We start from the raw sequence: 14,504 nt of genomic DNA on the forward strand, positions 1-14,504 counted from the left end.
TGGTTTTTCTCTCTTTCTACAGCATGTTCTTAAGAAGCTTTTGGCTATTACTGAACTGCTTCAACAAAAACAAAATCAGTATTCAGTGTCTAACAACATCAGGTAGCAGCCCTCTACCTGAATTCTGCATGGATCCAGCATGCCCAACATGGCGACTCACACCAGTATCACTTTTTCTTCTTGCTCTTGCCAAAAATAGCACACCCTGTCACATTCCCAGTGATGTGTGAACTATGCAAAAAGAAAACAAAGATTCTGTTGGTGAATGATTGTACCAGCAGCTTTTTTAAGCTATCTGTGCAGGACATTTGCACTTTTTTCCACTTGGAAACAGTTTTCACAACCTCTGAGCCTTGGTGTACAGTTCACCTTCCGCAAAGAAAATGCTGTGACTGTCTTGGACTTTGAAAATTTTTTTCAGCACCTCTGATTGCCAAAGTTTTGCTGTCTTGTTGGAAAAAGAGTTATCAACTGACATGAAAAGAAATGCGTTGTTTTGACAGCTACATATAACTGGATAACATTTCTTACTGTAATTTCTGACTGGTTACAATAATTATGACTTTTGACTGTTTCAACCACTTTAACTTGTATTTACAGTTTCCAGAATTTGATGTTATGGTAGAACAATCTTTACTGTACACTTTTTATACCATGCTGTTTCTCTTGCTGGAATCATGTTGAAAGAGAATATGCAGAATGGGTCTTGTCAGCTTTATTTTTTGATGTGTCACTGATTCAGTCTGAATAGTTCTTCCATCAAGAACTGTATATCCAGATAAATCACCATGCTTTGTAAAATGTTTACAACAGTAAATAATTTGAATTCAGTAAATTTATTGATCATTGTATCAGACATGCATGCATTCATTAAACCATTTTATAAAATATGTATTGGTTGGTCTTTTGTGTACTGTAAGTCTAGCATAAATACTATTTTTATAAGTGAAAATTAAGTTTTTAAAATAAATCAAGCTGCGGATCAACTCTTTATGGAAACTGGCTAACTTTGGCTGCTGTGGAAATTTTTTACAGTGTCTGCACACGTGATGTACTTTGAGATGCCCATGCGGTGTCACTTTTTTAGCGTGAATCCTCCATATGCCTTAATTTGTACATATCTCTTACGGGGCAAGAAAGTAGATGTTGAAACTGTTAAAAAAAAATAAAAAGTAAAATATGCAGTTGATTCAGGGGTATTTCAGCATCACCATTTGTAACTTTTCTAGGCAGTGATCTGATAAGGAATAAAAGGACGCTGAGATGGACTGACAAGACTAATGAGATAATCGCATAAGTACTTGTGTAATATGGCCACGGTCGTTACACCACTAGAACAACTGTCTGTTAGAACTGCTTTTTCCATTCACTGTCGTGCTACATTGTGTGAACTTCATCTTTGGGTCTTTGCTGTAGTATTGGTGCATGTCTTCTGGGTTTGCAGTTGGCTCTTGCTGTGCTGCCCTGGTGTCTCCAGCTGAGGAGCTTTCCTGCAGGTGCGTGCCCAGTGCTGCAGCTGAGAGCTCCCGGGTGTCACAAGCACTACACTTACTGGACAGAGGTGATGCTCTTAATACAGCCTAGTAGACATATCTATTTGCAGGACCTTGGTACTACTGAATTCTTTTTTAGATCGTCCCACAAAACCACTGCTTGACCTATTGCCCAGCCTGTATGAAACTGCATCTCAAGAGGAAAAGGTAATTAATCTTTTTTTTGTGCCCTCCTTAGTTCTCTCTCTGTATACTGTTAGGTCACACAAGTCACAGTCCCAGTTTGTGACATTTTTTTGTGTGATGAACTGCTGCTGAATGCTCTGCTTACAGCTTGCCCCCAGTTCAGAACCAAGTACACGACTTAACAGTTTCAGTCAAGTCACGCTTCCTGCACTTGATCATGAGGGTGCTGTGTAAATGGTGTCAGGCTTTCTGAAGTGAAATTGCAATAGCTGCTCTTCTCCCCTGACTAGTCAGCCAAGGATCCTTGTGTAGAAGGATTTGTCAAAAACAGTGGATAAAGTGGGTTACTTTGTAGACTTAGTTGGCTGGGTGTAGATAGTGTCACTGGTAAAAATACGAATGTTGGAGAACAGATTTGGCTGACATACAAACAAAATGCGGTGATGAAACTAGGAAACTCCCAAAGCTGCATTTAGGTGGTGTACTGTAGAGCTGCTTGTGTCCTAAAACAGTACACGAAAAGGAAATAGACTTTGCCCTAGATGTGGAAGACAACTAACTTCTTAGGAAGATTTTTAAAATATTATTCTTAGTTGCCCCCAGGTCAGTTAGTCACAGCAACCTGATCTGAGATCACAGCTGCAGAGTTAAGTCACAAAGGTGTGATTATTACTTTCCATGTTGTAAAATATGTTGCTGCAGCCTCTTAGTACATTTGAGAAGAGCTTCCCCAATGTACCGAGTGTGTTATGGGCATGGTTGTGTATTTTTAGCGGCTTCAATGACAAGCTTGGGAAGAGGGGGAAGCACATACAGGTCTGTTACCAGATCTGTCTCCTGCTTGCGTTTATCCAGTTCACTAAATGCCCAGTTTGACGTTAAGTTGAGCTGAAGTCACATCTCAAACTGTTCTGAACCAAAACTCTTCCCTGAGTGAGAGATTTCTTAAAGCAAACATTTGCTACTAATGTTTGACTTTGAATGGATGACAGTTTAATGGAACTACAACAAACTACTTCAGCAAGGTCAAATGCTTTATTGCAAAGATACTAAAACTGACAGAATAAATACCTCATGACACAGAGTAAGGAACCTGTGGCAGACAGGTTCACACTTGACACCGAACGGTAGTTTGTGCAGTGGTAAGACTCCATCTTCCTTCAAGGTTACACGGAGTCCACAAGATCATCATCAGTCCACTCTTCCTAATGGAAGGGAAAAAAGCAATGCCTTGAGCAATGTGTGCATTTGGTGTGTTTTACAGTACGGTGGGCCAGGTAATACGTGACTGTAGGTACACGGTACAACTGCACAGGCTCTCAGTCACTTCATATGCCAGTTACAGAGAATTTACGTAGCACAGATAACTTCACATCTCTGAGCTGTCTGCTATCAGTAACAGACTTAAATAGCAAGTTTAAACTGATTTTAAGCATAGTGCTTAGTAGTTTGTCATGTCCACATCACTTGACAGATATGCATTTCTGCCAGGACACTTGACCACGCTTATCTTGCACACTCCAGTCCGCTTCTGACAACCAGGTAGCAAGTGCGTCCTCGTTAACTTACAAGGCTAGCTCAAACTGGAAATAACAATTCATGCAAGGCCTACAGAGAAGCTACTTGATGAAATACATGTTTGTTAAGTTCCCTTTCAGATTCTCATGGTGTGCCTGACCTAAGGTCATGGCCAAGAACTGCTGAACAACATGAAGGGTATTTCCTTTCCTTAGACTTCCCATGATCTGGAGTTCTGCTCAGACTTGCTCCCACTGCTAAACATGAGCACAGTTAAAGGAGTTTCTTTAAGTGTGCCCTGGTCTGTTGTGAGACTCCAACTAAGGCTTGATTCCTGCCTTCCCTGAAAATGTTTCTTGCCTGCCCTGCCCCCTGCCTAAGCCCTATTACACAGTGTGCTCCGTGTCTTGTGCAGGGGAGGAAAGAGAAATAACTCAGCTGAGAGTAAACACACTGGGGGAAGATTTTCTTTTCAGCTAACAGTGGCTAATCCCAGAACACAGGATTGAAAGCCTTCTGGGACTAAGCCCAACTTCTTGCTTCTGCAAGCATGGCATCATGTTTACCTAGAACAAAAAAAAAAAAAAAAAACCCACACCAAAAAAACCCCTATGCCCTTATGATCAGGATTTAGTACCTAACAGAAGTGTTCCATGAACAGAAGACTAAAAAATATTTTAACTAGTAGCAACTAAGCCCTTTAACCTTAAAGCTAGTTATCCATGCCTAGTCTTAAAGTCATGGAGGCTCTGTCATTTTAGCAGCCCCTTTTTAGCACCTGTTTGAGGTTTAGCTCATGCTTCTTCATTAGACAACTATGTAGAGATTTGCATGAGAGCTCATATTGCAACCTTTTACTAGTATCTTGTACTTTTTATGGCTTCATTGCTTTGGCAGCTGCATCATCTGTGCTCAACCAGTACCCTGTGTGTTTCTTCTATCATTCCAAATTGATGAGCTCTCCATACCAGTTACAGACTTGCTGTTGGTATTAACATCAGCTATGAAATCAAGAAACAAAGTCTTACAAGTAGATTAGAAGAGACTGTGCATTTCTAATTACTTACAGCTATAAATATTGTTAATATCAGCTAGCTACAGGATTAGTGAGGTCTCAAGGTTTGAGCAGTATGCACATACTATAAGCTTTCCAAAAATGAAGCACACTTTCTCCTTTATGTCCTGGCCAGCTCAGATGTGCCCTTTCATGTGATAATTGCTCAGAAATGAAACTATACAAGTACAAACCCTTGGCAGTTCATATACATCAGTATTTAAAAACCCTAAGTTTCAAGGGCTGTTAAGAATTGTGCAAGAGCTTATCGTTAAATGATGCAGACTATGTGAATTTATCCAATTAGTTTATTCCTTTGGAAAAAGAAGTGTGAATATAAATTAGTAAGAAACCCCAAAATCAAAACTGCCTCAAACCACAGCAACATAACTAAAAGACGACCCCCTTCAAATTAAACTGGGGCAGGGAGGAAGAAGTGAGTCTCCAGAGCTTAGGTGGAGCTGAAGTCATTTTGTGAGAAAGTGAAAAGTTATGAAAGTGCTAGTTTTACACAGCTTCCAGTTTCAATATGCTTTTTAAGACTGGCATTTAGAGTAAACACTTGTCAAAGTTTTTGCAGCATTAAATAGTTATCATAAAACATGCTTGAGGTTCCACATTTTGTTAGAACATACTTTCAATGCTGATTTTCTTATAATCTTGTTCATTTTTTAGATTCTAGTTTGACATTATAGCATCAACCTACTGTGGTAATTTATATCAGCAAGACTTCTTGAATCATAAAAAAAAAAAAACAAACCCCACATCCTGCATTTTATGTTAAGATTTTGACAGAGGACCCTCTTCAGCTGTTAGCAAGTTTTTCTAAATGCCACACTTAGGGTGTCCTGCACTATCAGGATATACAAGGTCTTCAGTGTCAAGAGAAGTCCAGTTAAAAGGGGTTCTTCACAAACCTATTCCTCCAACAGAATGTATTCTCTACAACTTTCAGTCAATGTTACAAATGAAAGCTCTGAAAGGTGTTCAGATTAGATCTGAAGGATTACCTTAATTCTGTTTTCATTTGTTGAGTCACCCTCCTCAGTCTATCTCTACCTTATTTATACTTGGTCTTATAACCCGAGGTACTGGCTACCCATCTGTAATTTGTGCAAGCCTTGCTAGCAAATCGGCTGACGTAGAAATTTAGTCCAGCAGCTGACTCCCGCCTTGTGCAAGAAGCCAAACAAAGTAAATGGCAACAGTTTCAGAAGCACTGGCCAGCAGAAAAACCACCACATAAAAAACTTCATGAAGAAAGCCTGCTTGAGTATGTTTCAGCATATACTCATTTATTTCATGCGCATTCTGAGGAGTGAGTTTCCACCTCCAGAGCTAGGATTTCTCCTCAAGTGTTCAGTTCCTAGCCTTCCAAAACCTCCTTTCACCACAGTATTCCAAATGGCAGTTTCACAGCTATTTCCCCTCACTGGCATCATGGAGTTTCACATGCTGGAATTGTAAGTACTAAGTTTTATGTTGTTCTGTGGTTGTTCTATGGTTTGTCAAAAGACTTTCAAAGCACAGGAAACAGCAGGAAGGATGGCCTGCATGTTCTTTCCTCCTGCCCACAGAAGACTGGGGTTTTAAGAACACTCCTAAACACAGGCTAGTACAAACTCTGGCTCATTTTTAAAAACACAGTTGAGAAAGATTCTGTCTGAGCAACACGTAAAAGAATATTAACAGATGCAGGTCTGTCTCAGTAGCTGTGTCACTTTTGTCATTAAGAGTGGAAAAACAAGTACTTGTACAATAGGCTTACTGACCTCATCCATTTTAGATTTCTTTGTGACATATTCATCATCTTCATATCCTTTCCTCTTCTTCCTAACCCCCATCCAGAAAAAAAGTGCAATGTTTAGCTATTTTTATAAGCATCGGTTTCCTTATTTGGACACAAGGTTAGATTATGGACATATTTGTCACATAAAGAACTACCGAAGCCTCAACTAAGAGCTTGCTGGAAGTTCACAGTGGGTACTAAAGTGAAAAGGGCAAAAAAGGAAAATCAGGAAGTCCTTTGCCGTCCACATAAGTCTTAAGAAAACAGTAACACTTTACACAATTCTTGTTTTAATCACGTGATTTTAAAGCCCTTGATTCTCATGACATATGACATCAAGTGGCCAGACCTTAGAAGCCACTGCGGATTCCAGTTCTGTGTTACAAAACAATCAGTATCACAGCTTTGCAGTGCAAATCAGCACAAAATAACGTATTTATGTGTTACTGAAAGCACTACTTTGTGTCTTGGTTCTCAGCTTCCAGTAGACACATAGTAAGCATGTGAACAGACATCCTTGTGTGTACATTTAGATGTTTTCATTTTCAATCACTCACACAGAACAGAGAGAGTTAATGTTTCCATAGCAATAAAAAAAGACAGAAGTTCAACACATCAAAGACTAAGTATCTACTTACGGGTTTGTACTAAGTGAAAGCTCCAAGCTGTGACACTTCTCCAATTTCTGTTTTAGAGCAGCGACCTCTTCAGGCCTTGGCAGTTCATATTTCTTTATGAGATTTTTCATGCCTACAGTGGCAACAACACAGATGTAAGCAAATTAAATAATTTCTGCTCCACCTTGTGAGTTACACAAGCTTACCAATCAGTAGCATGGCTACTGTTATTGCTTATCCCTCATACTTAAGCTTGAGCAAACAGTTTATTATACTCATAATAACAGGACCATAGTATATATTTTCAAGCAGCTTCTACTGGGCGGGGGGGGGGAGGGAACCTACACCAAAAAAAAAATCAGAATGCTACAAAGAGAAAAAAAACAGGATCTACTAAGTTTTGAAGTCCACACCTCTGTAAGGTTTTGAAAGCATCGTATCTAGTTTTTAAACAGATTCAAATGACACTACAAGGCAACATGCAACATATTGCAAACAGTTGAGACAGAAAGCTTACCAAAAATCCTTATATTTGTCAAAGCAAGCATTAGACATTCAAAAGTATTAACTCCTCCCAAACTGCTTGCTTACAAAACTTCCCATCCCACACAGCACTCAAACTTTAGAGGATCAAAGATTACATAAGGAAGACTTAAATATCATCTTACATCCAAGGATTAATTCTAAATAACATCAAGGTACAGCAGAAGCTGAGCACAAAGAACTACACTGAAACAAGTTGTTAGCATTGTTGATTCTGGATTTTCTCAAAGTGAATTTATTATAATGTAGAGTTCACAGTACCCTGCTAACAAGCTTGAAAATACATAGGTATTTTTTCCATTTACCATTGTACCTCAGTCTTAAAAAAGAGAAAAGATTGGTTTCAGTCTTGTTAAGAATGCAAATTTAATTTACAGCTACCCTGCAAGAAACAAGATTTTTCCTCTACCACCAGTTCTCTGTAAAACTAGTCATTTACAGATGCTTCAAAATTTCCTTCCAGCCATCCTATGTTTACAGAAGAGCTGCCTTTGGGTTAAAGCTACCTTCCAGAATAATGTAAGTGAAGAATAAGTGACCCCAGCATTCCCTTTGCATCTCAGCAACAAAAACCTGAAGACTGGATTTGTTAGCAGGATGAGAAAGGGAAGAGCATCTTAAGTTTTATAAATCCAATTTAAATTGAATTTGTAGATCCTGATGACTTGTATGTTAAATTCACCACTAAAGTCAGCTTAGTCAAAGGACTGCATTTTTAATGCTACCAATCTCCCATTTTAAATGCATGCATTACCTTAAAGCATTAAATAACTGATTACTTATTGGAAATTTCCTATCCCAGCCTTTTCATTTAATTAAAAAAAAGGTAATAATCAGTGTAATACATTCCCCATTATCTTAGCTAAACCATGCTAGCATTCTTGATATTATTTTATATATATTTCTCATACTAGGAAACCTAAACAGCTTTTGAAACATCTTTATAGCTGCAAAACAGAAGTCAAGTATAAATCCTGGCATACCACTTCACATTAATCATTTAGCTTAGAAAAGGTACCCTCTGGTGGTGCAAGTAGTTATGTGCAGGCTTTTCCCTGAAGCTGTGATTTTTAAGACACGGTGACTGAAAAGAGTCATTTCATCCTGAGTTAAAAAAACCATTATCTAGTTCCCAGAAGAGATTTCTCACTTTTGAGTCAGTTGCTAGCACTTAATTGACTATAGCACTTATGTTCGGAGAAGCACCAGGCCCTTTACCTTTGAATTTCTTTTGTTCATATCATAGGAAAGTCTCAGTGCTTTCTCCCCTTGCATCCACGTGCTAGGTAGTTCATTCTACTGCCCATGTTTTTTTACTTACCTTATGCATGCCCTGAGGTGAAGAAAACCACTTGAAGCACACCCTTCTGCTTAAAGCTTTTGTTGTTTGGAAAAGGCCATTTTTCTTCCTTTAGATATACTGTTTATCATATTTTTCCAATGTTTACTTACATTTCATGCAATCTAGCAGCTTGGCTAAGGATGTTCTGTTTTCTTTCAGCATAAGACATTCTGATAAATAACTGCAAAGAGACACGGAAGAGTAAGTTCTTAAAATAAAATGTCATAATTATTTGTGGCAGCTACCATGAGTTAATAAAGCATGTATTATTTATTATTTACAGCTGCTAGAGCTTTGTGATTAGACTTAGTAAGAACACTTTTGTTACATAAGTGCTATAAAGCGATAAAAAAAGAACATCTGTCACTTGCAACATTCTTCTTCTATAAGAACGTGACAAAAGTATTCCCCAGCCATGTAAAGAATAAGAGTTCCAACACTGCAGAATTAAACATTTCTAAGTAAGACTCACTGAGTTAAGTCAACTTACGTTTAAGATTCTATGAAGTGTCACACTAACATCACACTGTTGCACAGTATGACTGCTGCAAAAACAAATACTACGGAAGAGTAGTCTTCAGACAGACCAAAAGACAGCACAAAGCTTGCAAGATGGGACTGCTTCTTTTGGCAGCTGAAAGCAAATCCTAAATGCTGTCTTGTAAGAGTCTGTAGGTCCCTTCCTCTTCCCTCCGGGAGTCAAACTTCCTTTAGTAAGAACATTAGTACCTACACACACCACCTGGGTAAAACCCCAACACATATGAGCAACGATCGCCACTGAGATCCGCAACAACCAAGTAGTTTTATCCCTTCCCAGGAAGGGCACTTATTACAAAAATCCAAGGACTCCGAAGTATATCAATGTGTTCAGTCTGTATTAACTTCAAACTTAATTCACAGATATACACAGCTGTATCAGTTGCAGCTCCCAGACCGAGGCACCAGCCACCATGAAGATGGTAATTACTATAAGCTGACAGCTGTTAGCATCGCTACTCTTCTAGAGCTCCAATTTAAGAGTATTATTTAACCTTGTGCTGATACCAGAACCGAAGACTTATTTGGAGCCACCTCTTAGCCAGTGCACAGTGGCACTCGTTTTTTCCTGAAGCTCTAACGTTTTCAAGACTGACCTATACACTGACATCATGGGAGTGACGGGTTTTCAAACCTTCCATGTCCTGTCCCACCTCTGCAGACACACCTACTCACAGGTCCAGAAGACCTGAGCTGCAGCATTCGCTTCTCTCATGTCCAGCAGCTCAAACTCACGTAAAACAATAAATGACAAGGTTGTAGCAACTGTATGGTGCAGAAAGGTGACAAAGACTTGAGTTCTTCATGAATATGCAAAGATAAAGTTTACATACCTTGATTCACACACTATCTACAAATTATTCTAGTTCTTTTTATAAGTATACTTTTCTGAATTTTGGCACAAGTAGTACAGAATATAAATTCAGGAACGAGATCAACAAGTTTCAAGTTACAGTAAGCACCTGAATGTTTTCACACTATTCTGAGAGGACAGTGAACCCCGTAGAGGATACTCCCACACTGTCTCATTCTTTTACAACAAGAGAGATTTGAGATTCATGTAGAGAAGGTGGAAGGAAAGCTTCTTCAAAAAGAACTGTCTGCAGTTAGCATCAGCCTTTGTGCCTGCAGGTGTCACAGTCTGGATGCAAAATGCTCACATGGAGCATTGTGCGATTAAAACACTCCAGATGTAGCTATTTACAGCAACTACCTCAGTTATTTTTCTGAAGAAAAAGAGTATGGTTTGTCTTGAACCAAACCAAACAAACCATGCATTTCAGCAATGATATCAAAGTGTTTGATAATGCCTTTGCAAACACCAGTGGCTAGACCACAGAAAGCAAAGAAGGGACTGATTTAAAACAGCACCTTATTGTTAGTCCATTTCCATGGAAATTGAACAGTTACCCCTGCCAAATACAGCACTTAGTTTCCAGATGCTGAGTAGCTGTCAGTTCAATGTAGTTTCATTTCACTCTGTAACCTTAGATACCTTAAAAATCTTGGTGTTTTTTTTCCTTTAAGTGATTCTTTAGGTGTTTCATGCTCTCAGTTTCTACTGTATTTCCACTTTCTTCACTCTAATCTTCAAGATAAGTCTGAAAATCCTATGCTGTTCTAATTAGAGCAAAATCAGTCTGAATTTTTTTTTCCTTCTTCCAAAGGAATATAAAAACTAGACACCAACTAATTGCATTTATCACCCACTTTTTTTTTTTTTTTTTTTGGGGGGGGGGGGGGGGGAGGGAAAAAAACAAACCAGTACCATTTCAGTTTTGAAACATACTTAAAGAACACACCAGAGTGTTAACAATCAGTAAATACACACTTCTACCAGTTAAGAATATCTAGAACAAAACAATTTCATATAGAAGCAAATAAACTGTTTAAATCATACCTATAACAAAAAAGAAAAGACTACCTTTCCATATTTATTCCTGCTCTTGAACCACTAGATAATATGGCAGTGAGAGCTATCTGTGAGGGAGTGAAGAGCAGATATGCATCTGTCAGAGCCACTCGACTGAGGAAGTCATCAGCGGTTTTCCTCAAAACTTCAGGATTCTCCAGCATCGGATAGCGAGTCTAAAAAGTAAGTACTTAGGAAATTAAGTAGCTGTTCCTCATCTTCTGGTTTGTGAGCTTAGAACACACAATTCAACAAGATTTTGTAAAGCTAAGAAGTAGCATGCCATCTTATTCCAAAAATAATCTAAAGTGTTTAAAGACCACAACTAAACCGACTTCCTTTCAGATATTTGCCTATGACTTTAGGAACTAGATCTTTTCAGATCACAGGCACAAAAAGAAATAAAGTTTTCTAACACAACCCACGACAGATTAATATTAAGTTAGTATAGAGTATGTAGCATATAAAACAATACTACCTTCAAATCAATTAGAAATCCCTCAAATGGCCTGTATGGATTGTGGACAATAAGATGGAAGTTCAGTTGCTGAATAAGCAGTAGTTCATATTCCAGTATTTGTTCAAGAGCTTTTTCCTGTCCAAGAGGGCTTTCTCGAAGGTTACCAACAAACTGTGCACTGGACACATTAAATTCATCTACTTTACAGGCCAAGAATGCACATGTTAACCTTGAGGAGGGAAAAAAGGCAAACAATTGACATATGCAGCATGCATCTTTTTATCAAGAGTTCTGTTCAGAAAATTTCTATCTTCAAAACACCACGTTCTAAACACAGCAAACTTTTGAAAATGGAAACTGAAAGTGACCGTGCTTCGTCTTTACTCATATTTAAGCTCTCAAATTTCCTTTCTAATTTTTTCAGATCTTTACACATATAAAGATTACACCTCCAATGTTCTGCTTGATAGAATAACTCAAGATGCGCTGATAACTCACATTATTATCCGAGGATGATACTCCATCACCGAGTTATTGAGGTAAAAGCGTTTGAAATACATGCAAGCTGTTCCCTAAATTAAAAAAAAATTGAGGGAAAAGTAAGCATAGAAGCAAAAATGGATTAAAAAAAGAGAAAAAGAAATAAAATCACAGAACAGGCAAGTTTGAATATATACTGCAGACACACAGGATACACTAAGGCACTAAGACACACACACTGCAATGTCATTAAATATTTCAAAGTCTAATACATTTATGCCTGCAAGAGCTTTGCAAAATGGCAGCTTGGTTATCTTTTCCTCCATTTTTAGACATACTTAGGGACACAATGCTCAAAAAGCCTATAGGATCTTCATGAGAAAAAATGTGATATTTAAATGAAATTTAAAAACTAGAGACTGAAAAAATATCTTGAAAGTTGCGAGTAATCCCAGCCAAGACATCTGGCTTTTTAGACCAGTAAATTTCCCAACACATTTAACATTTATGCTTCTCTGTGTGTCTAGAAGTACTTCAGTCTGTCGATGCCAAACTTCCAAGCTGATCTGAATGCCATCGGCACGAAAGCAGGCGTTTTCCAAAACCGTGACTTGGTGAGTCTGATCCAGCACATGCACTCTACAGAGGCCACTTCTGAAATATAAGGTCTGGCTCCACAGAGCATGTAGTGGCAGCCTGCTGCTACATTCCAAACGCATCTTCAGACATGACACTCTTCATCGTTGTTATTCACCACATCTATCAGAAAGAAGGAGAACTGACAGGGCACAATATAGATTATACACCTTAGTGGCTAGGTTACAAAAGAAGTACAGTTCCACTCTCTACTTCAGCTGTAAGTCCGCACGCTCTCTCTTCTGAAATGCACTCTTCTGCATTCAAGATAAGTCAGTTCAAAGATTATTTTTTTTTCCTTTGTAGGTTATTACTGCCAGTACAGGTGCTTGAGCCAGCTTGCTTTGTGGTCAGACAAGCATCAATGCTTGAGAAACGACTGGACCAGACAGCCCAACTTTGGGACTGCCTCCTTTAGTTACAGTGAGACCATTTTATTGTATCACCAATCCATATTGGATTGTTTCTACTCTTTGCTTAAGAGAGAGGAAAGAAAACGGTTAAAAGTCATTCATGCTAGTGAATAACAAACAGAAAAAATGGACGAAGCTGAGAAATAACTCTGTTTTTGAAACGGCTGCACTGCCCAGAAAACAAAAAGAGATAAAAAGCAGTCTGAAACACAGACTGCAGCAGTGGGAGACAAAAAACTTAGAGAAGATACCCGTGCTCTCAAGAATAAGACAGGCAAGCGAAGGAACAAGAGACACGGAGGGGACAAAGCCCGCAGCTCCGTCAGTCACCGGGCCGCAAGCGGATCAGTCAGGCCGAGCAGGCGCTGCTGCTTACCACCACGGATCTCGGCATCGCAGGCTTGAAGACGGCGCAGAAGTCCAGCAGCCGCTTTTCGTAGTACTTGCATATCGCCAGCTCCTCGTGGGGCTCCAGAAGGACAGGGTCGGTCTGCTGGAGCTTGAGGGGAGCAAAGCTGAGCCTGACCCACCGCCTGCGCGCCGGCACAGCCGCCCTCCCTCACAGATCCTCCCCTCAGAGGCGCAGGCAGCGCCGGCCGGGAGAAGGCCGCAAGACTCACGGTCCCCCTCCCCGCAGCCCCCCTCTCGGCCCGCCCGCCCCGCACCTTCCCGCTCGCCACCGCTTTGCTGCGGAACTTGCGGTTGGCGTCGGCCCGGCACCGCGCCAGCTCCTCCTCGCCGCGGAAGGTCCAGTGCCGCCGCTGCGTGCTGCTGTAGTACATGGCGGCGGCGGCAGGGAAAGCCGCCCTCCGCGCTTTACGGCAGCCCGCTTTACGGCGGGCGCGGCGCGGCGAGAGGTGTAGTTTGGCGGGAAGGGGGAGAGGAGCTGCCTGAGGGCTTGGGGCGGGGGGACGGCCCAAGGGACGCCGTCCGCTCGGAGCTGGGAGGGCGGGAGACAGCTCCGGGAGGGGGACTGAAGGTAGCGAGTCCTGTGGGAGCGGACGGGAAAGGCCCCGGCCGCCAGTGGGGTCAGGGAGCTGCTGGAATAGGCCAGAGTCGAGATGCTTCTCCTTGGAGCTGGGACACTGCTCTTAGCTGCAAAACGCCACACAAAAACGCCATTAATTTGTCATGGGATCTTTTCATGGAATAAAAAACTAGCTTGTACGAGTAAGGGAACTGGGATCAGGCCCAAAGGGAGTGCCTGGTGGAACATGTTACAGTGTAGGTGGTGTGGTTTAACCCCAGCCAACAACTCAGCCCCCCCAGCCACTCGCTCACTTCCCCCTGGTGGGATGGGAGAGGGAATCAGAAGATTAAAAGTGGGAAAACTCATGGGTTGAGATAAAGACGGTTTTATAGGGAAAGCAAAAGCCACGCATGCAGGCAAAGCAAAGCAAGGAATTCCTTCACTCCTTCCCATGGGCAGGCAGGGGTTCAGCCATCTCCAGGAAAGCAGGGCTCCAGCACACCTGACGGTGACTTGGGAAGACAAACGCCATCACTCTGAACATCGCCCCC

General features: G+C 40.7%; 2 protein-coding genes across 3 annotated transcripts in view; one reads left to right on the plus strand and one right to left on the minus strand.

Moving 5' to 3' along the window:
• The window catches only part of RASA1 (RAS p21 protein activator 1), a 68,329-nt gene extending 67,439 nt beyond the window's left edge, over positions 1-890 (plus strand). Inside the window, exon 25 of the mRNA XM_072860723.1 lies at positions 23-890. Coding sequence (XP_072716824.1) covers positions 23-106 — 84 coding nt within the window. The 3' untranslated portion in view covers positions 107-890. The remainder of the gene's footprint in view (positions 1-22) is intronic.
• Positions 891-2,684: 1,794 nt separating this feature from the next.
• On the minus strand, positions 2,685-13,808 carry CCNH (cyclin H). Of its 2 annotated transcripts, none has more exons than XM_072860740.1 (9): positions 13,360-13,482; positions 12,468-12,693; positions 11,953-12,026; positions 11,473-11,683; positions 11,007-11,170; positions 8,653-8,723; positions 6,679-6,790; positions 6,024-6,084; positions 2,685-2,884 (listed from the first exon to the last, which is right to left on the minus strand). In XM_072860740.1, the coding sequence occupies exons 2-9, from the start codon at positions 12,651-12,653 to the stop codon at positions 2,846-2,848; spliced, it is 918 nt and encodes a 305-aa protein (XP_072716841.1). In that variant the 5' UTR covers positions 12,654-12,693; positions 13,360-13,482; the 3' UTR covers positions 2,685-2,845. The 2 variants fall into 2 exon arrangements, with proteins under 2 accessions (XP_072716841.1, XP_072716840.1); XM_072860739.1 differs by lacking the exon at positions 12,468-12,693 and adding an exon at positions 13,649-13,808 and having other exon boundaries at positions 2,689-2,884.
• Positions 13,809-14,504: the final 696 nt, after the last annotated feature.

This window comes from Ciconia boyciana, chromosome 4, assembly GCF_034638445.1.
Source record: "Ciconia boyciana chromosome 4, ASM3463844v1, whole genome shotgun sequence".
NCBI classification, from domain to species: domain Eukaryota; kingdom Metazoa; phylum Chordata; class Aves; order Ciconiiformes; family Ciconiidae; genus Ciconia; species Ciconia boyciana.